This window comes from Rhinichthys klamathensis, unplaced genomic scaffold (assembly GCF_029890125.1).
Source record: "Rhinichthys klamathensis goyatoka isolate OS25496 unplaced genomic scaffold, OSU_Roscu_1.1 h1tg000100l_1, whole genome shotgun sequence".
Lineage (NCBI taxonomy): Eukaryota > Metazoa > Chordata > Actinopteri > Cypriniformes > Leuciscidae > Rhinichthys > Rhinichthys klamathensis.
The window spans coordinates 751,232-775,591 of NW_026606639.1; the positions used below are offsets into that span (position 1 = coordinate 751,232).

A 24,360-nucleotide genomic window follows, 5' to 3' on the forward strand; every position below is an offset into this window, starting at 1 on the left:
ACCATGTGCTGCAGCTCTGACTCTCTCACTCACTAAGCAAACAGACCACGTTGACATGGCCTCGAATGGCTGACCGATAAATCTGTGAGTCAACTAGTTCCATGCCAGATATTTCTAACATTTACATGCATATGGGACCTGTTGTAAAACTCAAGACGATTATGAACCAATTATGAAGCACAGTTTTAAGGGTGAATAAAGATTTGGAAATATTAGGGCATTTATGTTGATTTGATTTTTAAGGTTAATGTATTTATCTTGTAGATCTCGCAGTATAAATTTTTCAAGCATTGTCCCTATTGAGAATATGCTTATATAGAAGTGTGCGCTGCAAAGAGAGAGAAAAAAAGACATTTGATCTATTAAATAATAAAATATAAAGCATGTTGGAAATTACTTGAGAGGTGTTTCTTAGGATAGGCATGAAAAGGTTTGGACTTACATTCAGGTAAATCTGCTCTACTCTATGTTTTGTTCTTTCAACGCCCTCTTGTTCAATTTGATGTTGTGATGTTACACAATAAAGAAATGAATGTGGAATGTGCATCCACTCCTTAAAATTTAGTTCAGTGCATATGAATCTCTCCTCGTATTTTTTTGCTGTGAATTGTACAGAATTTCTTAATTATAATTAAATAATGGCGTGCTTATAATATAAAATAATACCTACAATTTGAAAGGTTTTAAAACAGTTCTACGCCACATTCTTGCAGATGGAAACCACACCCGCTGCTAAACAAATGAATGTGACGAACATACAACCACACCAAAGACTAACCTTTCAAAAGTAAATTAAGATTTTTTTGTAGTCTCCGTTCAGTAAACAGCTCCATAACTGAGTGTCTTGGTATAAGCTTAAGGCAAAGATAAATAAAGACTGATATATTGATCTGTAAGGACATTCACTTTTAGCAATAAATAATTCACACATTGCTTTAAACATTTATTTTACAACAGTCTTTGTTATCTTAGTACAGCCTACCTTTAACTTTAGGTCGTTTGACTACCTTTCCTTTAGGCCTCATAATAATGTTAAAAATGGTATTCATTAGTCTAACCAATCTCCAAAGTTGGATTTTAATATTATATAAATATTCAGCAATGTATTATTTCTTAATTTTCCACACCATGTATACTTTCAATCTTTTAAATGTTATTAAATGAAAATATTTATGTTATTTTCATGGGAGAAACAAATGGGGAAAAACAAAACTGTATTTTGAAGAAAATTAAATTGATTCATATTTTATCTGAAAATAATAAATTAAGGCCTATGTTTCTGAATAGGCCTATTTAATATAGGCTATCTATAATAAAAAAAAAACATTAAAAAAACAAAAACAAACAAACAAACAAATAAAAGGAATGGTTAAAATGCATACAGGCAAGCAACCAGACTGGTGACGTAAAAGGTTGCTAAAATTAATAGTTTGGTAGTCAAATGAAGTCTGTGACAGTAATTTTTGAAACCCTTTTTGAAAAACGAGTTAAAAAAACTACAACTCCCATTCGAGTCAAAAAGACCAGCCTTCTTTTACGATAACAAAATTCTATTGGTTCGTAACTGTTTGACTGACTCTACTCTAGCCAATCAGCTGTCCCCTGGATGGACGGAATGTGGGCCACTGCCGGCGTATTGCCAGCGCGAGAAAGTGCCACGACTCCACACAGACATCGACTGACTCCTCAAGCTGGGAATAAGATTTTTTTTTGTTTTTTTGTTTTGTTTGTTTTTTGCTGGCGTGGTAAGGCACGAGATAATCATTTCTGTTTAAACTCTTCCTGAAGTTATTCATCCAACGGAAATCTGCCGCGAGAGGAGGTGAGATTTAAAGCTTTTGTTATGGCGTTATTCATTAAAAGCTTAAAAGATTTTCAGTAGCAATTAACGTTAGACGTAAACTTTGATCTCTCCCATTTATTTACTCTCCTCTTTAACTATCTCGTAACTCAGGTGGGTTAAAGGCATCTTATAGATGTCACGAAGCGAATGGCATGACTATAATAAGTGGTTTCACATTTTGATTTTGGGTGATGCTCCGTTGTAGGCAGACAGTTAATATCAGCTTTTCCTTTGTGACCTAGCAAATGAAAACTGTCTATTAAATACACATTTCAGCTCCTATAACAAGAATTATCCGAAAACTGTTTAAACATAATTCTGGTTTGCGTTGTTCATTCACGTTTCAGGGAGAAAAGTAGCTAACGTTACAGCTGTTGAGTTGTCTCACTCTTCGTTTCTTATTGTATATTCATTCAACAGCTAACTTACCTTTTGAATATGTGTCAAAAGCGAGCATGGAGTACAAACAAACACTTTTCCAACTAATAATTATCAGCCTTTTTATTCAGTTTCAAAGCAAAATGTTGTGAGTCTCCCCCCTCAGTTTCATTTCTTACAACGGTTTTAAATATGTAAGAAACAACAGAAATCAACTTAAAGGTGGTCCTCATCTCCTATTGGCCCATTTTACTTTTAGTAATCAGGTTTATTATAAATGGATGTCATGGTATTAGCATAATACATGTTTGTTTGATCTAATATTGATTTGGCTTTTTTAATTTAATTTAAGTCTGTGTGTATATATTATATATATATATAACACAGTCAAGGGCTATGCGAAATGGAGCAGTCTAAGTGCATCTGTTTCCCCATAAATGTAGCATTCCTATGTACAAGTTACAGATTGCCACCAAACCTCATTATTGTATACATTGTGCGCTGAAGGCTGTCTAGATTGTTCTTGCTTCTAGAATATGAAGATTTTTTTTTCTGCCACCATGCATTCATGCTTTGGTGCACATTTGAAGTGTGAGATTGGTATGGCAAGAATCCCATGGAAGCAGCAGAGGACTGAAATTTGCTTTGGCAGAAAGCAGCGCATGGTGGAATGGAAAACTCTGTTGCATGCGCTGTGTTTGCATACTGTATAGATGTAGCTTTTTTTCCCCAAAGTTTATAGTAGAAGTGGAGGGTAGCATACTTGGATGTCTTTTCTGTAGAAAACGTTTTTTTTTTTTTGTTGCAATGATCCTCTTCTACTAAATGCATTGTTTGCATATTGTATGGTGGAAGCTTTTGTTAAAATTTTGTAATAGAAGTTGAGGGTAGCATGCTTGGGCATATTTTTTTCTTCTTGCGAGTTTCTGTAGAAACTTGTTTTTTGGTTGAATGGACCTCCTTTCCAAATGAATAAACTAGATGCTTCTGGAACAGGGAATGTCAATTATGCAGTGTAAAATTTGAGACTTTCTTTCGTGCATCCAGGCCAACATTCAAAAGCCAACTTGTATGTCCTTAGAATAAATTGTTAAAATAGTAAAGCGATAAATATGTGTTTGATAAAGGAAATCTAGGAAATCCTGTAAGGTAAGATGGACTCACCTTACTGGGACATTGTTAACGCTTAAGGTGCCACTCTTGTGTTTAAAAAGCCTTTATGTGGAACATTAATTGAATATATAAAACATGATAATATTGACATAAAAATGCCACAAACCTCACCCTTTTTTCCTTCCATTTATTTTTTTATTTTTTTAGAAAGGACACTAGCAGTCATGGACATCTATGACCCTCAGACCCTTGGAATAGTGGTGTTTGGTGGCTTCATGGTGTTCTCAGCTATTGGGATTGCACTGGTCTCAACATTTTCCATGAAGGAGACATCCTACGAAGAAGCTATAGCCAAGCAGCGGAAGGAGCAAGGGAAGACCCAATCTAATCAACGATCAGACAAAAAGAAAAAGGACAAGGCAGCAGAGAAGAAAATTCGTGGTAAGAAAAAGGATGATAAGCCCAACGGGAAGCTCCTGGTGTCAGAGACCACCCCTGAGGTCACAGAAGTACTAGCCGAGCCCAGTCCTCTAATTCTTCCAGCCCCTGAACAAGTTGCTGCACCAGCACCTAAACAAGATGCCCCAGCTCGGTCCCCCCAACCCAACTTTTCTCAACCCGCTCCACCAGCCCAGAAGTCAGCTCCTCCTGCCCAAAAGTCTTCTCCAGCTCCTCCTGCTCAGAAGTCCTCTCCAGCTCCTCCTGCCCAGAAATCCTCTCCAGCTCCTCCTGCTCAGAAGTCCTCTCCAGCTCCTCCTGCCCAGAAATCCTCTCCAGCTCCTCCTGCTCAGAAAACCTCTCAAGCTCCTCCTGTCCAGAAAACTTCTCAAGCTCCTCCTGCCCAGAAAACCTCTCAAGCTCCTCCTGCTCAGAAACCCTCTCAAGCTCCTCCTGCCCAGAAACCCTCTCCAGCTCCTCCTGCTCAGAAACCCTCTCCAGCTCCTCCTGCTCAGAAACCCTCTCCAGCTCCTCCTGCCCAGAAACCCTCTCCAGCTCCTCCTTCCCAGAAACCCTCTCCAGCTCCTCCTGCCCAGAAACCCTCTCCAGCTCCTCCTGCCCAGAAACCCTCTCCAGCTCCTCCTGCTCAGACACCCTCTCCAGCTCCTCCTGCTCAGAAACCCTCTCCAGCTCCTCCTGCCCAGAAACCCTCTCAAGCTCCTCCTCAGAAACCCTCTCAAGTTCCTCCTGCCCAGAAATCCACTTCACCTGCCCCAGCCCAAAAGTCCGTTCCAGCTGCCCCTTCACAGAAGTCTGCTTCAAATGCTCCAGCCCAGAAAGCTGCCCCACCTGTCCCCGCACAAAAATCTGCACAAGCCCAAAAGGCTGTTGCAAATGCTCCAGCTCAGAAATCCTCTCTACCTGCACCATCCCAGAAGTCTGCTTCAAATTCTCCAGCCCTGAAATCTTCTCCACCGGCCCAGAATGCTGCTCCACCCACCCAAGCCCAGAAATCCACTCCACCTGAACAAAAACCCAGTACACCTGCCCCGGCCCCTTCCCAAAAGGCTGCTACAGGTGCTACTGCATCCCATCCTACTCCTGAAGATGCCCAACCTGCCCCATCTCCTAAGGAGAAGAGAAAAAGGAAAGTCAAAGCAGAGTCTGCTTCTGCTGAGGTTCAGCCCAAATCAGTGGCTCCATTGGAGATGGTTACCAAAAAGGTTCCTGTTATGGCAGTGCCTCCAGTGGGCACTCCAAAAGCTGCTGCAGTGACTGCTTTGCCGGCCAAAGCAGAAGAGCCCAAACAGGATGCTCCACCCAAGAAGAAAGCAGGATCCAAGAAAAAGGCAGAGCCAGGTATGCTGTTATCTCCACAAAAAAAAAAAAAAAAACATATTAAGTGTTCACATAATTACTACCAGGATACACAGACCTGATGATGTAAAGGAGGCTGCCCCCTCCTGGTTCTTGTTGAAACTCAAATTTGTTAACATAAGACATTTCACTTTATTAGCATTAGGGATGCTAATGATTAATCGATGATCGATTAATTGTCGTTTTAGTTGGTAAAAACATATCGATGGTCGATTACGCAAGGTCATCATTTCAGTGCGTTGATTTGAGGTGCATGATGGCTCATAAGCAAAACAAGTGCATCAAACACACAAGGAAAAATTAAGCGACCGTGCTGTAGTTAATGATGCTAAACAAGGCTATAGCGTTATGGGATATCACGGGGATGGTTATAGTCTGTGTTCATGAAGAATCCAATCTGTTTTGTCATTGAATTAATATATTATAGTGAAGAATTATTAAAATATCAATATATATTAAGAACTGGAAGATCATTTATAAATCAAGGAAAATATCTGAGTATTCTAAAGGCTTTGATATAATTCAAGCAAAACCAAACTTTATGGAGATTGAATAAAAGTACTCATTTTCGTATATAACTAAAATTCTGTAATATGCACAATATCCTATGCACATTTGGGAAGAAAATAACACTTATAATACCAAAACAACCCATTTGCTCACATGTATCTCCCATACAAATGCACACACGTACAGTACAGACATGCACATGGAAAAATACATGTGCACGAAACTTGTACAACTAGCCTATTATTTTAGAGTAACAAAAAAAATTAATTCGTGAGGAAACTGCTGTTTTGAGTGGCATCTGCACACCCTGTCATGATGGCTTTCTGCCACTGCAGTAGATGCATTTTGCAGTAGGCTATTAAGGTTAGCGATTAATCATTTAAATGGTGATCGATTAGAGGTGGACACTAATAAAGTATTTTTTTTTTTACTTTGTTGAAGTTAAGTACATTTTTCAAATGTCTGTACTTTTTATGTTAGTATTTTTATTTTGGAAACCTTCTTTTACTTAACTACAATTCCAAAGCATATAATCCCACTGCATTTCATAATAACATGTCGTTCCACGTTATTTTGTACTGAAGAGACGCAATGGCAGTCTCCGACTCATAAACAAGCTGATTATTTTCATATAACATGTTAAATCAGCTTGTAAATGGCACTGAACAATTCATCAACTGCATCACTTAACAATTCTCTGAATTCCCAAGTCTGACTTGCCAGATGCACCAAATGAGCCAAGCATGCGAGATCCTTGGAGCTTAAGTTACTAATTACTAATGCAGAATTTTAGGATTTTTGTTGTAAATGAAAATCCTATTTAGGTCACGACTGTCAGTTGTTTGTGAACTAAATCTGCTGGAAAAGGGAAAGCTGTTTAAGTCCATTGAATGAAATGCTTGAATGTGGACAATTAAAGACCTCATATTATGCATCTTCATGTGCAGCATCTCTTCAACGCTTTGACCTAGGGACCATATTAGGTTAACATTCATTTGAAATAATCTTCATTGTCTTTAATATCTTTATTTAATATATATATATATATATATATATATATTTTTTTTTTTATTGACTTAAAGTAACTTACTTTTTATTTTATTTAAAAAAAATTCATTATCAGTATCATTAATGTCATTATCAGGTTGATGTAGTAGACACTAATATTAGACCCGGAAAATGAAAAAAGCCAGTCCAAATGTTTGTGTAGGACCCAGGTATGTCTTAAAGGAAGTTTGGCTTCAGTATGCAATAACAGGATACTTCTGATTGGTTTGCCAGACCCTTAAATACAAAGAGATAAAACTGTTTTGGCTAGACCGCACTGATGACATCTACATGTAATAAACCTCCAAGCTGAGCCTGGAAAACCTGAATATATGGTGTATGTGAAGTGGCTGACTCAGGAGTTTATGTGCATGTTACTTCCTGATGTCATTCATCTAATTCTGAGTACCGTCTGGATTGTCTCTTCTGACAAATAGCGCTGAGGTGCTCTATTTCCTTTGTGGGCGGTGTGTTGGAATAGCACTAGTCCTTATTTGCTGATGTTGGCTCTGATTGGTTGCAGAGAACTCAGAGTAGGTTTATGTCTGAAGTGCTACTCACAGGGGAATTGAGGCAGTGAGCTGCATTCTTCTGCTCATGTGCTGGATTTCATGCACGTGTGTGCTAGTACACAGGCTATTAGGCACATGAGATAGTTTGAGTTTAGTTTAATAATGGTTTCATAGTCTGAACATGTCCTTGATTCTCATGCTGTTATGCATAAGTTTGGCTTTACTTTGTCTCTATTTTGCACAAATGTGCAAAACTACATAATGGTTAAAGTTTGCATAAAGCAAATAAAAATAATTCTAGATATATTACCCAACCTCACTCATATAATAGTTAATCTATTGTTTGAAGAGTCAACCATCCAGTGTTATCATTAACTAAAACTATATATATATATATATATATAAATTAAATGCATTTATTTCAGTTATTTGCAAGGCAATATGTCTAATTTTTGTTTCACTTTAAGTTGAAGTACTAAAAATACTAAAACTAAAATAAAGAAAATTATCTTTAAAAAAACCTAATAAACACAACAAAATAACTAAAACTATGTATAATTCAAATTCAAGAAATGTATAAATACTGTAATATTATATTAATGAAATAATAGTCTTTTATATATATATATATATATATATATATATATATATATATAATACCACTCACTTGTGATGAGGTATTGCACTGCTTTGACCATGGGAAAATGCAGAGTTTTGCGCCAGCGTGCAGGTGGATTTCCAAATGCACTCAGAATTCCACTCCTCTCTACGAAGTTCAGCCCTCTTGGCCCTGTTCAAACAATACGTTTGCCTCAGCTGCTTCATTAGGGGAGCACACAAAGGCCTTTAGTGACTGGACAATAGGAGTTTATTGCCAGTCCTGGGTGCCATCTCACCCTGGTGCCACACACTGGTGCCATGCTGGCACTGTCTAAATAACAAAGTGAGTCAATAAAGGACATTATAGCAGCACATGCACACACCACTGTACGAGTCCAGTTAACTGTATCGTACACGTCATTCCCTTGAAGCTGCACTTCAACAGGGCTTTCTGTTTTTTTTTTTTTTACTGTGCTGATCTGAATTGGATGCTGATTATGCTGTGGGTGTTAGGAGTGTAATAAATGGGTTGGAAAATTAACTCTTAAACACAAAGAGTTTTAGTAGACACTGTGCTTGGGCCAGAGACTGATCTGCTGCAAAGCACTTCTTTGCTTTCTGATTCGGCTTCAAAACAACACTGGCACTACAAAAGGGGGCAACTGTATCTTCTCTGTGGATGGCAGTTATCTCTGTGATTTGTGATTTGTGTCCCTTTTACTCGTGCATAACCTTAATAATTTATCTGTTTTTTGTCTCTTTTCTCCCTCACTAGCGATGGCTGCAGACCCCGCAGACAGCCCACTGTTCCTGCCCTATAAGTCTCTGCTTTCCACGGTGAGGAGTATGGAGTTCACTGAAGTAGAGGCCCAGAAGCTCATTGAGATTCTGTCTGATAAGACTGGAATTATTCAAGACACGTGGCACAAGGTATGGCCAACTTCCTAAAGTTATGTTTTTGTCTTGTTTTATATTTTAAGTGAGTATTATTATACCCATCACTTTATTGCAAAAGTTTGTCTAAACAGTGTTTTGTGCATGTTTATAGGCAACACAGAAGGGTGATCCTGTGGTTGTGCTGAAGAAACAGCTGGAGGAACGAGACAAGCAGCTGGCAGCTGAGCAGGAGGACTCAGCAGCTGCTAAAAGCAGACTGAGGGATTTGAGTAAAGTAAGACCTGAAACACTCAAGCTAGTATAAAAAAATAATCACATAAAAAATTAAGAAAAGTTTGATATGTGCATATGCATCAAGCATTACAAGCACTCTATCATTATGGACTCTATTAGGTGAAAATTGGACAGTCCTTTTATTAAATGTTTTGCTTTAGTCTGATATTGACAGTTGCAAGGTTTGAACCTATGATGCCATTCAAACGTTTGGGGTCGGTAAGATTTTGTAATGGTTTTAAAAGAAGTCTCTTATTCTCACTCATTTATGTGATCAAAAATACAGTAAAAACCAATAATATTGTGAAATATTTACAGCTATTTTTTATTTAAAAATGTATTTTATTCCAGTGATGCTAATGCTGAATTTGAGCGGCCGTTACTGCAGGTTTTAGTGTCATTTGATCCTTCAGAAAACATTCTAATATGCTGGTTGGTGCTCAAGAAACATTCTTATCCACCTTATTCCTGACAAGCTTACTGCGTTTTGAATTATGGGCGGCACTTCCGGTTTGGGGAACTTCCATTCAAAAAGACTGAAACGAATCATTTCAAATCATAAGGTTGCCCTACAAATAAACCTGATCCGTCAGTTTGACTTAATGAGCAATCAGTTTTCTTTCATGTTTTATCTAAGAATAACATGAGAATAACGTAACACTTGGTATTTTAACGTGACATGTTATAACAAGAATATCCATAGTAAGAGCTCTGCATTCTTTTCCTCATGATTCTTTTCTTTTTTCCTTTTGAATTCCGCTGTAATAGTATGACAAAGGTCAACACATACTGCACATTTGTGCCCTGTTCTCCCGATTTAATTTACGATGTATACCATTAATAATTCACTGGAATCCTCTCCAAATCCTCACGTCTCTTTCCAGGTTTGGTTTCACAGGTAAATACAATTTATTATCTGTCAAAATGACTGAAATCACTTTAAAATAGTATCACGTAATGCTGAAGTAAAACACTTTTTTATTTAGGCAACGTATGTATGTTACATAATACAGATTACCACAGTGATATTTAATCGACCGATTTAGCTGTGGAAAGATGCTTTTGAGATTATTCATGGTCTGTTGAAAGTTACCTTGTTGATGCTTTTACACTTTTAAATGTCCTTTTAATGTTCAATGGTTGAAGGGTGAGTAGAATAATGTAATGTCATCGTAAAAGTTTTAAAAATCTATTATTGCGTCCATAGAGCTTAGTCTTTCACTGATTGTTTACATCTTAACGGAAGTTACACCCATAATTCGCGCAAAGCGTCATGGGGCGCAGGAATACTGTGGATATATAATGTTGAAAACAAATGTGCTACTGAATATCTTTATGGAAACCATGATACATTTTTTAGCATTCTTTTCAGGACATTTTTGTTACATTTATTTTTGTACCATTCTAAAATTATTTATTTTTATCAATTTAAATGTCCTAGCTGAAAAAAAGTATTAATTTCTTAAAAAATATATGTATCTCATAGCGACCCCACACTTTTGAACAGTAGCCTATTTTCACGCCAGATCATGACCTGTGTTTGTGTTTGTGTGTAGGAGCTGTCTGTGGAGAAGTCAAAGGTGGCATCTGTAGAGACCAGGTTGAGCTCTCAGCTGAGCAAGCGAGAGCAGGACATTATCGCCCTGCAAGCACGCATGCAGGCCAGTTATCAAGACCACCTCGCTGAGTCTCAGCAGCTCAATGCCAAAGTGAGAATTCAGCAGATTCTCTACTGTTAACCTGTATGGTAGCAAGACTCTATGAAAAGTTATGAAATTGCAAGGACATCAGGCAAAAAAAATATTTAGTAGGACAGTAAATTAAAATAATAATTGCATGGCAGTTTGGGTTATTAATATGATTAGCCTCAAATTATGATTTGGCTGAAATTATGAAATGTTTTGTGTAAAAATTTGTAGTAGATTGTACCAGTGATGGTTTTGTCATTAATATTAGTTGTAATGTGAAATTAGGTAAATGTATTCAATTTACCAGGATTAGATCCTTTTAATTAATCACATTAGTGAGCTTTGGCAGCCCTAATATTTACGTGACATTTACGTGACAAGCCCTTTCTGTTCGTTCTCAGATCTCGGCTCTCCAGGACCAGTTAGAGAAAGGCCCTAATGCTCAGCTGGCCCGTCTACAGCAAGAGAACTCCATCCTCAGAGATGCGCTTAACCAAGCCACCAGTCAGACGGAGAGCAAGTATGAACCTACAGCTCCTGCCAAACCCCAAAATGTCTTGCTTGCTTAATTTATCTTTTTCAGAGACCACACCTTGATGTTCAAAACCTTTGACCAATAACATTGCAACAGACTACCTAGCATGACATATAAAATATAGGAACCAAGCAGCCGTGGTTGCCTACTACAAAATTGAGTTCTATTTATTTTGAACTTGCACATTCCTGATCTTTTTGTGCACAATTCTTCATGACTCATTCCAATTTTTTTTTCATTGTCTTCATAATTTATCAAATATAATGACATTCTGCCTCCATTTAAATTTGTTATTTATTTGTTTCTTTATTGGTCCAGACAAAATGCTGAATTGGCCAATTTGTTGTTTTTTGCTTGTGTGTTCCAGATTTTTTTTAAAACAGGATTCTTCAGTGATAAATATTTAAAAAATATATATTTCTTCTTCTTTCTTTTTTTTTTACATCCCTTTAAGTCCCTGGCACCATTCTGATACGTAACATACATTTTGATGCAAACCAGATAGAATTTCACTTGGATGTTTATCAATTACATTAGCAAAATGTGTTGCGAATGGTGTTCCATGTTGACTTTAATACTACACTGGTGTGTTCAGAATGTTGTTGTTTTTTTTCTCTCCATTTAATTATTAATTTTTTTTTGCTGCATCAGACAAAATGCTGAATTGGCCAAACTGCATCAGGACAGCATTCGGCTCAATAAGGAACTGGTAGAGAAGAATGATGCCTTGCAGGCTGAAGAACAACTCAGGAAAAATCTGGAGTCTAAAGCTGCCACAGCTGAGAAACAATTGACCCAGCTGCAGGTAAGAGGTCCATCCTTCTTAAACCATTCTGTGCACCACAGACACCAATCAGTATTGTTTAGTTTGCTGAATTGTAGTTAGTTTTGTACCAAAGAGCTGAACAACAATAGCCCAAGCAGTACCATACCCCTCTTATGAAAGAGTTCAAAATGCCACTCTAATTCTTATAAAACCTCTCCCAGCATGAACACCAGCCTCATTAGAGCATTCTGCTACCACTTGCTGGGCTGTTTAGCCTTGTACATCAGCAGGTATGAAGCATAGTTTCTTGCAATCTGTGTGTGTATTAAAGAAGCTTGATTAGGCTTGCTGGTAAAGCTCAGCTCAGACTTTGACCCCCCAATGCTGGTGCCTCTAGTAATGGGATTGTTCACATGCTGGCAGAACATTTGATTGCCAGTTTGATCGCTCAGCAGTGCTCCGTGAGTTGGAACATGGCCAGAGCTACAAGAAAGTGCTTCTTCGAGCGATTTGGAATGTGAGCCTGCCTAAGTAGTACAGTTTCAGACAGAAGTATTTGATTATTCATACTGGAAGCACAGATAAAATGGCTTTAGCTTTGAGAACAAACTGCGTTTTTTTCGCTAATCCACATCTACAAATCAAAGGCCACCGGATAAAAAGCTGCCTTTTGTTGAAGTGTTTACTGAGCTCATTTTGAGCATCTAGATGGTGTACTGCATGGGAGAGACATGGGTAATGTGTGGAGAGTCAATGCTCCCATGTTATGTTTGCATAGTCCCTGTTTAGAATTTAGTCTAAATTATCATCAGGACCTAAAATTAATGAATTTAATGTACAGTTGTTCCAAAAAGTAATTGGATGTCTAAGCCACACTTAACTAAATGAATGCCTTTTTCATAATATATCAAAATATCAAATTGCATTATATGTTGTTATATTACCAAATATCACACCAAATGGCATTTTACATTTAAAAATATGTATATAATCTTTTTTTTTCTTTTTTTTTAAGAAAAATGTTAGCATCTTCTGTTTACAGATGAGTCATTACATGTCAAATCAACCAAATTTTGGAAATTTATCCAGGTCAAATTTTAGATTTTGTTAATATTTTTTTCTGAAGAAAGGCAAATATAAAATGAAGAAAGGCAAAACATAAAATGTTATGTATGTATGTGTATATTGACTGAGTAACTATTTTGTAGAGGGGGGTCAAAATGACATTAGAGCCAACTTACAGGGTGGTAAAAATGGCTTATGACTTGAATCTTAATGGCTTAAGAAGGCAGCATCATTATTTTATTTTTACACAGAGATTGGTAGATCTATTAGTACAATCTGTTGACTTTAGCAATCTTTGTTGCATTATATGCCAACGATGACACTTCAAAAAAGCACTTCTTGTGTTTTTTGCCCTAAGTTTGCATGCCTGTAATTCAAGAAGTATTAAAGGTCTCTTAATATCCTTTTAGATTCTGATTCTTAACAAACATTTCTTTTGGTATCTTAATTTTTTTAAGACCCAATATGGTTCAATCCCAGAGATATGGGGATCTCAATGTGGCTCCATGAGTAAACTGGTAATTTGTACACGTTTTCAGTGGTCAAACACCAGATGTGGGTCACTTTGCATACATTTGACACTTTTTTTTTTCTGGGTCACGGAATGACCCAGATTTTACATCTTGGTTTGACGTTTTGTTATTAAATGTAATGTAAATGTAATAACATTTTTGTGGATCCACTTAGTGGGAATTTAACATGTTCAAACCTGCTTTGTTCATTAAGACTTTGAATTCAGCGGAGTTGCGCGATCAAACTTGACATGTGCTTTCTGTGTTATGGTTTGTCCCCTGTAGGCGAACTGGATAAGCAGCGAACAGGCCCTGCAGAAGCATCTGGAGGAAGTGAGTGAGGAGCTCAGACAGACCCAGAGCAGCAGAAACAGCTTTCAGACACAGCTTGAGCAGAAAGACACCACTGCTCACGCAGGTCAGCACCAACTTTGTTCTTAAGCAAGGAAGCACATTGTTGAATCACAAGATGGATCCAGATTGCTTCAAATCATTTCTGTATAATTAGAAAAGCAAGATAATGGTTCTATGTGGGCTTTAAATCCTGCAAGGTGTGATAGTTGCAGTATCACCAAAGTGCCCTTGAGCAAAACACTTAACATCAGGTTGCTTGTGTTGCTTTGGACAAAAAAACATCAGATATGTGATGAATTAATAATGAGAAATAAGTGTTCTCTTCCTAACCACTGTTTCAGAGGCTCAAGCTCGTGTGGCCAGTGTGGAGGCGGAATTGAAAGAGCGGAGCGAACAGTTGGAGAGTCTGCAAAGCCAGCTGAAACATATGCAGGCAGAGAGAGAGCAGCAACTAGAGGCGAGCCAGAACAAAGAACAAAACCACAATTCAGAGGTGACACTCCACTTTCCATGTCCCAATACATTTATCTGTGTCACATAATAATAGTCATGTATTATATGTTATGTGTGTATCAACCATTCAATTTCACCTTATATAAAAGTCTCATAAAATAATTTGTAGATGTCAAATTGAATAAATGGGTTGAAGTTTGTTAAACATTTAGTTATTTGCATGTTAACTTTTTACATTGCTAATTAGGGGTGTAACAATACATCGAAATGGATCGATGCCACACCTAAAATATCGATATATACGGTACCTTTATTTTGACACTCTCCACATCCTCACGTCATTTTCTCAGCTGAAATAGACGGCTGACAAGATTGACTGAACCCAAACACGTTTTGTCACAAAAGCCGGAGTTCATGTTTTACAGCAGAAACCGACAAGCACCCTTGTTGTTTGTGAACACTACCCGAAAAGTCAGTTTTAGCGAATCAGCGCGCAGTTTTCTGGTCAGGTGACAAGGCTGTTAGTCACTTCGAAAAGATGCGCTAGCTAAGAGCAGTTTCGTCTAAGCTGACTAAAAGTGATGAACCTGTGATATCTAAAAGCTGAAACTTTTTCACGCAACCTTGCTAAAGTTAGTGGTGAGGGAAAAGCTCCCTGTATTGCGTGTAATCACAACAATAAAGTTTGTCAGGTGTCTATGTCAGCTGAGGAGATTAACGTTACAAAGATTAACCGAGTGTTTTATTATGCATCATAGCAATTACTTGGTTTTGTTTAACTCTGAAACATGAAATGTGGAGTTATCTGCTTTTGCCAAAAAAAAAACGATTGTTGGAGTTATCTGCTTTTGCAAAAAAAAAAAAAGAACTTTTAATATATAAAAAATATACTTTCAATGAACTTTAATTTTGTAAGTTACCTGTATTTTTTGAGTTATTACTTAATCAAAACAACCCAGCTGCAGTTTGATTTATATTACTTGGAATGCACAATAAAAAAAAAACATCTGTTTTTGCAAATGAACTCTTGTTGTAAATGTCCCTATTGGGAGAGCAAGTTCAATTTTCAAAAAGTTGAATTAAACGTTCATGTTATTTATTTTGGTTGCATTTGTGAGTTAATAAACGTAACTAGTTGTGTAAACTTGGCACATAATATCTAAATATCGATAAATCAATCGATATAGCCCTGAATCGAATGGAATCTTAAATGTATCGAAGAATTTTTTGAGGTATCGGCAAATATCGTATTGCTGGCTGAGAGAATCAATATCGTATCGTATTGTGATGAACTGTCCGATTTACACCCCTATTCCTAATAATAACTGTTCATCTGTATCAGTCTATGCATTTTCATTTACATTTATTAATTTAGCAGAGGCTTTTATCTAAAGCAGGGGTGTCCCTGCCTCTGGAGGGCCACTGTCCTGCAAAGTTTAGCTCCAACCCTAATTAAACACATCTGAATAGCTAAGCAAGGTATTACTAGGCATACTAGAAACCTTTAAGGCAAGTTGGAGCTAAACTCTGCAGGACAGTTGCCCCCCAGGATCAAGTTTGGACACCCCTGATCCTAAAGCAACTTAGAGATGGGGTATACAACAAGTGAGATACATATGTATGAATATATAATGTATGGTGGAGCAGTAATTTCATAAGCATGTGCATTTATCGTCATTACAGGCTTTCATGGCTGAACTGGAGCAAGCAAAGAGCAGGTACGATTTACCGTTTGTGTATGCTGTTTTTTTTTTAAACACTGTTTTTGCCTTGTTTTCCAATGAAAATATCTATATATCCTTAAAACATAGCTTTAACTTGAAAAGATAAAACTTTTCAGATGACATTGTATTGAGGTTTTTTTAATTGACATTTTCTTGTATTTAGCATAAACTTCACAAAATTTTTGTACATTAATACATTTGAAACAGCTTTGCACTCTCAACATTTGTTGACCATGAATTCACATTAACTGTTTAATCTCTAGCCTGAAAGAGAAAGAAAGTAGAGTTTCAACTCTTGAAGAAGAGCTGACCCACCTCAAAAACACCATCGCCAATCAGGTGCCAGTTTCATTCGTAAATTTAACTTGTAGTGTGTAACACGTTTTTTATTGTTTATTGTACTACCTTATTTGAACCAATCACATGTCCCCTTCAGATGGATAACACAACAGAGATGCAGCAACTGCAGCACAGGTACAATGAGGATGTTTTTTGCTGCTTTACTAGTATAGTTCAGTAGTGCTTAGATGATTTGAATGATTTTAATTTGTTTATTTTATCTCTTCATTTGAATTAAAGCATAAAAGAAAAGGATGAGCAAATAGCAACTCTTCAGGGAGAACTCCAACAGGTTAAAGAAAAAAGTTCAGACCTCAACACAGTAAGTTTATCATATGCAAACTTGCAACCCTCAAATAACAATTAAATTCAGTCTTAACCATTTATGCCGTTTAATTTAATTATTATTTATAGCTTGAAAACACAGAAATGCTGGAAAAGCTACAAAACAGGTATGCGTCATTTGTGATCCAAGTAACAGCTTCACATTCATGTTTCTTTTCTTCATATTCTGTTAAGATTTAATGGCATGTGTTCTCTCTTTCCTGTTCTTGTAGTTTGAAAGAAAAAGAGTCTCAGGTGGTTTCGTTTGAAGAAAAGATAAGGCAGTGTAAAGAACAGTACAACACTAAAGTAAGTGAGACTTGGCTGTTATTATTCTGTTTTTCAAAAATGTTAAAGCTAAAGTGTATAATTAGTTTGTTTAAAGGGGTCCTATTATGCTTTTTTTATATTTTCAACTTTCTTTTAGTGTGTGATGTTTCTGTTTGAACAAGAAAAATCTCTGCAAAGTTACAAAGCAAAAAGTCCCATTCAAAGAGAGTTATCCTCTATATCAGTAAGCAAGCACTGTTTCTGAACTCCCTGAAACATTTCCGAAACAGGCTCGAATCGGTGGTCCAATCACAGCACACTGGTCCAGCCGACCAATCAGAGCACATTTTGCTTTCGGAAGGTGGGGCTTCATATAGACTGGAACTAAGCAAAGGCTACATCCTAAATCACACACTTCCCTCATATATAGAAGGCGAAAAACAATATGTGACGAAAGAAGTACGTACGAATTCACAGTACTCATAAAAGAGTAGTCAAAGTACCCAGATGACCTACTACTTCTGGCGAGATTCTGAAGTGCGTATATGATGGATACTACTATCCCATGAGGCCACTGGAGAGGATTTGTGAATGGCAGTAAAGCAACGTAACTGACCCTGGTAGGTCACATTGCATAGTCAACAAGGCGAATGTAGTGCGTCCAAATTACATTCATAATACACGCGTTCATACTATATATAACATACTTTTTTAGCGGTCGCAAAGTAAGAACTTGCTCGAGAATGCGATTTCAGATGCAGCCAGAGCGTTACAGACAGACTGGGAAGCGAAGTGCTGTAACAATGTAAATTATTTTTTGAACATTCAAGCATAAAAACCTATTGTAGTAGACCCCAAAAACTAAATCAAGACTTAAGGGCATAATAGGTCCCCTTTAAAAAAAAAAAAAAAAAGTGTTTTGGACTATTTCTATAAATGCACTCTTCATTTACAGCTGGAAGACAGCACAGCCAAACTGGAGTCACTACATAAAAGGTACATATTCAGTACTACTGAAGGCCACTGCATCTTTGTTCCTGTCAGCCACCCACATTAAGATCATTCTTTGTTGAGTTGTTTTTCGTGATGTTTTTCAGTCTATCTGAAAAAGAGAGCCTTGTGACATCACTACAACAGGAAGTGCAGCTGCTCAATGAACTAAATCAGTCACAAGGCAAGAGTTACGTAAGTAGCCGAGACAATTGTGGACGTGTCATTATCTTGCATGTACACAGTGATTCATAAAAATATGCGTAGGCAGCATACATCATCATGTCAGCTGGGTATATGGCGTTGCTGTATAAAGCAGATTGTTGCAGAGCTCTTGCATTTCCATTTCAGGAGTGTTGACATAAAGATACCATATAGGTCTTTCTGTGTGTGTAAAATGTGACCGGTACTACTGGTATTGAAAATGGTGACACCATATCAAGGATCATCAAGGAAGTGTTATTTTACACTGCAGTTCCCAAATCTTACTCAAATCTTTTTTTCACATTGTTTCACTATTTGAAAGTTTCTTTTGGATTAGTCAGTGTTTAGTTGTGCTAAGAGTCTCAGCTATTACCTAAGACAGAAAATAGAATGTCAAGTTTAAGAGGTTTGGTGCTGTTAATGTAAATACTGTGTTCAGTTGTCTCTGAGCATATAATGTCATTACAGGAGAGTTTGGAGGGCATGCTGAAATCTTTTCAGGCCGAGACCAAAGAAGTTCTTCACTCTCTTTTTCCACAAATCAACATAGAGACAGCACAGGTGTCTAGGATTTCAGTTTTCTCGTTGTTTCATTTCTCAGTTTTGTTTTTGAATTCACTTGTAATGTTGGCTTGTTTTTGAAATGCAAATACATGTAACATAAGTCCCTCTATACGTACACTACAAAAAGTTTGGGGTTGGAAATTTTTTTTTAAATGTTTTTGAAAGAAGTCTCTTATGCTCACCAAGGCTACATTTATTTGATCAAAATACAGTAAAAACAGTCATATGTGAAATATTATTACCATTTAAAATAACGTTTTCTATTGTAATATCTTTTAAAATGTAATCTATTCCTGTGATGACAAATGAATTTTAAGCATAATTACTCCAGTCTTCAGTGTCACATGATCTTTCAGAAATAATTCAAAAAATTCTGATTTGGATCTCAAGAAGCATTTCTTATCAATGTTGAAAACAGCCGTGCTGGTTAATATCATTTGTGGAAACCATGATGCATTTTTTATTTCAGTATTTATTTACATTTGTAATGTCATAAATGTCTTTACTGTCACTTTTGAGCAATTAAATGCATCGGTGCTTAAATTATTTCTTTCTAACAAAAAATCTTAGTTACCCCAAATGGTAGTGTACTTAATCTTGTCATTGACATTAAATGGAGTCACTTTATTAATAAAGGATGTACATATCTTCCATCACTTCCTCTATTCACATCCTTAAATGGTGCCTAATCCGGAGTCTCTCTTTCTTTTCCTTCAGACCAAATGGCTTCAGGACTTTGCTGTGAATGTACAAGAGGTGCTAAACCAGAAGCAACAGAGCCAAGAATCCCAGCTAAGCACAGAGATGGAGGTGAGCATGCTGCAGTTTCTGGCCTTGCGCTATTATCATCTTTGTGGCTCTTCATCACTCACTAGTGGGCATGTAAGGCATATTTGTAGTTATTACAATGTTGTTTTATTATATAGGAGTTAATGGGGAAACTACAGGCAGCCCAGGAGAGTCAGTGCACACTACAGTCTGAGTGTGAACAGTACAGGAGCGTACTGGCTGAGACGGTGAGATTATACACTATTAATCTGTTACATTTGAATGGGAATGACATTGAGCCATATTTGTTTAATCTTATTCTGTAGGAGGGGATGCTGAAAACACTTCAGAAGAGTGTAGAGGAGGAGGAGACGGTGTGGAGGACCCAGATAATTGAGTCAGAGGACAAACGGAAGATGGTGGGTCTATACACTGTACACACACACACACACACACACACACACACACACACACACACACATATAGAAAAATTGTTTTCTTTGGTTATAGAAAATATCTTTTAGATTTGGTTATGGTTTTGTTATTCAAGTTTACTTGGACAAGCTGTGTTTATGGATAACTTTTTGGGGGAAATTTGGAAGATGACTACCACCAAGGGACAGTGAGCGTGAAAGTTTCAATCTGTCATGTTGTGTTTTCATAGGCACTCAAAAAGGTGCAGGAATTAGAAGAGACAACAGAGAGTTTGAGAGCGGCAAACCAGAGCACCCAACAGGTATAGATTTCATCAGTGGAATGCAAGTAAATTTGATTTGAAAAACACTGCAGATACCCTGCATTTATACACAAAACAAGCTAATGTGTAGTTTTATGCTACTTCAGTAGTTTGAACCAAGTGTATATAAAGAATTACATTTATGACAGCTCTCAATATTTCTCATGGAATCTGTTCCCTTATCTTTCCATGTTTTTCCCTGAGTGCAGCTGGAGGAGAAAGTGTTGCTGCTTGAGGCCCAGGTGGAGAAACAGCAGTCAGCTTCCACTGACAGCCAGAGCCAATCTGAAGAGATGACGCACGTGAGCGCACACTCCTGCCTAAAGGCCTATTCACTAAAACACAATTTGAGATGCAAAAGCAAAACAAAGTCATCTTAGTCATTCAATCCATTATTAAATGTCTTATAAATAAGAGTTTGATGGGTTGATATACATGCAGTTTAATTTCATCTGATGTTGTGAATAGGTCTTGAGCTTCTGATACGTATAACACATGACTTACTTGTGGCTCGTTCTGCTCTGCCATTTAAAGGTGCTCTATGTAACTTTTCTACTAAAATGAATCCTTTTTTTATTGCCTGTGTGTGAAGGGGTTGTAATCACACATTAAAATGATCCACTTGTCGAGTTTTGCTATTACCTCTGAAGGCCAGTATTCCTATTTCTATGTGAAGTCTCCGGGTCGGATTTACCACGAAATCCAACGGATGTGACGTGCATGTGCGCTCCCGAGCCTCTCTCCTACAGTCAATGTAGACGGTCAGGGAGTTACGTCCGGTTAAAGGCGCATGTTTTTCGGCTTATATCTCAGTCAATCTTTGATCAATATTCCCAAGACTCTAATCGTTTGTAGTGCTGGACGGGGCCTTTCGAACGAGCCCACCCCGAGGTCCAACTCGCCCGGCTCCCCGAGTTATAGCCGTTCGAAATCGGGGGTCCCAGCGAACTGCGATCCGGGGGGGCATCCCCGAGGCCCGCCACTCTAGCGTTCGGGCAAGGGTTCCCCTGGGACCTCCTCCCCCGAATTTGAGCTCTCTGGGTCTTTGCGTTCCAGAGATACGAGCGATTTTCTTCAAAGATCGTGACGTCACCGGCGTCTGCAATTTTGCAGCGCGCCCGATGGTTTTCTGCTAATATCTCCGCGAAAACACCACCAAAAACTATGGAACTTATATGGTTCTTTTCAGCTCGACTAGATGGTCCCAACGAGCTCGGTGCTCGACGAATCCGTCAAGTATTCGCCGAGATATTTGCGTAATAGACGGTATTGTCTATGAGTTCGAGCACGAGCGCTCTTGTAAAATTTGGTTGCAATCTGAAACATCACCACTAGAGGTCGCTAAAAGTTACGTAGAGCACCTTTAACAGTTGGTTTGTTTGTTTTTTTAGTTGAAGCAGGTTTTAGCAGAATCTGAAAGACAGCTGAGTGTGGCCATGATGGAGGCACACAAACAGAGGGAGGAACTTTCACAGGTTGGTTTCCTTTGACATACAAACATTTGCTAAGGGTTTACACCCATTATCCTTTGTTTATTCACAATCCTGTGCCAGACATGAGGTTTTGCCAAAAAAAAGCTGTTGGTTTTGTTGAGTGACAGCTTCCTTTTCCAGGTCAGGCAGCAACTGAGTGACGTGACAAAGCGAGCTCAGGGAGTGGTGGAGAATGGGCAGCCTGAAGCAGAGGAGTGTCAGGTTAGGGTGCGACGCAGAAAGGCACCCTGCATCTCACTTGGCAGCATTAGATAGATTATTTAGCACTATGGCTGTCTCAAAGCGAAGCAATGCATACAGAAGTAGTCTTTCAAAAAATGGTTGCTGACAAAAAATGATTTGCCGACTACGTTTTGAGACAGTGTGTATTAATTGTCTTCAGTGTCCCATGATCCTTCGGAAATCATTTTAATATGCTTATTTGATACTCAGTTATTATCAGTGTTGGAAACAGTTGTGCTGCTTAATATTTTTGGAACCTGTGGTACTTTTTTTTCAGGATTTATTGATACAAAACTTAAAAAGAACAGCATTTATTCAAAATAGAAATATTTTACAATATTACAATATAAATCTTTACTATACATTTTTATCAATTTAACGCATCCTTGCTGAATAAAAGTATTAGTTTCTTTAAAAAAAAAAATACTGACCCCAAGCTTTTGAACGGTAGTGTATATTGTGATAAAAGATTTCTATTTTAAATAAATGCTGTTCTTTTTTAACTTTTTATTCTTCAAAGAATCCTACAAAAAGTATCACAGGTTATAAAAAAATATTAAGCAGCACAACTGTTTCAAACATTGATAATAAATCAGCATATCAGAAAGATTTCTGAAGGATCATGTGACACTGAAGACTGGAGTAATGATGCTGAAAATTCAGCTTTGCATCACAGAAATAAATTATATTTTAAAGTATATTAAAATAGAAAACCATTATTTTAAATTGTAATAATATTTCACAATAATACTGTTTTTACTGTATTTTTGATTAAATAAATGCAGGCTTCATGAGCATAAGAGACTTATTTCAAAAACTTAAAAAATAGTAATGTTTCCAAACTTTTGACCGAATACACTATTGTTATTATTTACAAAAAAAGTCAGTGTTACAATACGTCTCAAATTTGGTCATATTTTGTTTAAATTACTTGACCATATACTATTTTTATTTTTGAGGATAATTTCCCCCTGTACTAGAGGCTATAATTATGTACCATACACATCTTTTTTTCCCTGTCCAGTGCTGCCAATGAGGAGACGTTTTTCTCATAATTCTAACCAGTCATATTTCAGCATTTTTGTTTCAGCGGCTTCTGTTAACCTAGGTGCCTGTTTTCACCTCTGAATATCTCATCCACTCTTGGATTTTCGCTCTCACACACCTTTTTAACCACTAACATGTCTTTTGTATTTGAAACTCGCACTTCTTTTTTATGCTTGTATTTTGAATGCAGTGTGTACTAATGCAGCTCTTGTGTTGGATGGCATGGAAAGGTTTTGCAGTAGCTCTCATAGCTGATGTGATACTGTTCTGTTGGCTTGGTCAGGTCCAGGCTCAGCTGGAACAGACATTGGAAAAACTGCAGGGTGAACAGACTCTAAACCAGCAGCTCTCTGCAGAAGTGGAGCAGGTACAGCAGTGTCCATGACCTTGTTTCTTCTTGATTTTTAAAGCCCATTATTCATTAAACTCTTTAATTCCATCCTTTTTAGGCTCAGGAGGCCCTCAAAAGACAGCTTCAGAGCCATCTAGAACAGATGAAGGCAGCTGAAGACACTGCAGTCATGGGTGATGTTGTTCAGCTGAAGGTACATTTTGACTAGATGATAAACAGTATGATCAGTTTTTTGTGCCTTTTTTATGTTCACAAGTTCTAGAGTTTGATGTTGCATGTGAAATCACTCTCAAAGGGTGGAACGATTTAGTACTTTTTTACATTTTTAATGTACCCTTTAATGCTGACATGACAATAATGCTTCTGACTGGTGTTTTAGGAGTGTCTAGAGAAGGAGCGAAAGATGACCAAAGATTTGGGCCAGGCAGCCACCAAACTCCAGCAGCTTCTGAGAAACAGTCAGGACCAACTTGCTAAAGAGAAAGAGAAAGTCATAACCCTGCAGGATCAATTGCAAGACAAGGTAAAACATTATACTGTACATAAGTTTATATAGTAAGATGAATTGCTGGATGTCTATGTTAATGTTGTTTATGTGCTTCGATTTCCAGGAGGGTGATGGAGAGCTGAAGCAAGGCACTTCTGTTTGAGGTGGAAAACAAAAATTGTTTGCCAAAAATTGCCTTAAGATGACCAAAATGAAGCATTCCTGATTTTTTTTTTGATTTTTTTTGCCTTGGTCTATAGTCTTGATTGAAATTGTATGAAGACTTTTGAGAAATCTAACTAGTGCACAAAATTGTATTTAGGAGGTGTGCTGGAACTATTTTCACTTTACATTCCAGCTTAAACCTTCTGACTATGTCAGAAATGATTCCTCAACTGCCTTATATATTCTTAGTGTTCTTGCATCTCCTCCTGATGTCAGTGTTAAAAGGGAAACTGTATGTACGTTATTCGTACATC

The 24,360-nt window shown here is 37.5% G+C and overlaps 1 protein-coding gene across 2 annotated transcripts; it reads left to right on the forward strand.

Moving 5' to 3' along the window:
• The first annotated feature begins 1,616 nt into the window (after positions 1-1,616).
• Positions 1,617-24,081, forward strand: rrbp1a (ribosome binding protein 1a). 2 transcript variants are annotated; one of them, XM_056252993.1, is made up of 28 exons: positions 1,618-1,822; positions 3,542-5,131; positions 8,594-8,748; positions 8,867-8,989; positions 10,545-10,697; positions 11,078-11,196; positions 11,863-12,016; positions 13,840-13,972; positions 14,250-14,401; positions 16,045-16,079; positions 16,349-16,424; positions 16,522-16,559; positions 16,665-16,746; positions 16,839-16,876; positions 16,982-17,057; positions 17,974-18,014; positions 18,116-18,203; positions 18,681-18,773; positions 19,494-19,586; positions 19,703-19,792; positions 19,871-19,963; positions 20,490-20,582; positions 21,672-21,755; positions 21,894-21,974; positions 23,326-23,409; positions 23,492-23,587; positions 23,774-23,917; positions 24,006-24,081. In XM_056252993.1, exons 2-28 carry the CDS (start codon positions 3,559-3,561, stop codon positions 24,042-24,044), a joined length of 4,026 nt encoding a protein of 1,341 aa, XP_056108968.1. In that variant the 5' UTR covers positions 1,618-1,822; positions 3,542-3,558; the 3' UTR covers positions 24,045-24,081. The 2 variants fall into 2 exon arrangements, with proteins under 2 accessions (XP_056108969.1, XP_056108968.1); XM_056252994.1 differs by lacking the exon at positions 21,894-21,974 and having other exon boundaries at positions 1,617-1,822.
• Positions 24,082-24,360: the final 279 nt, after the last annotated feature.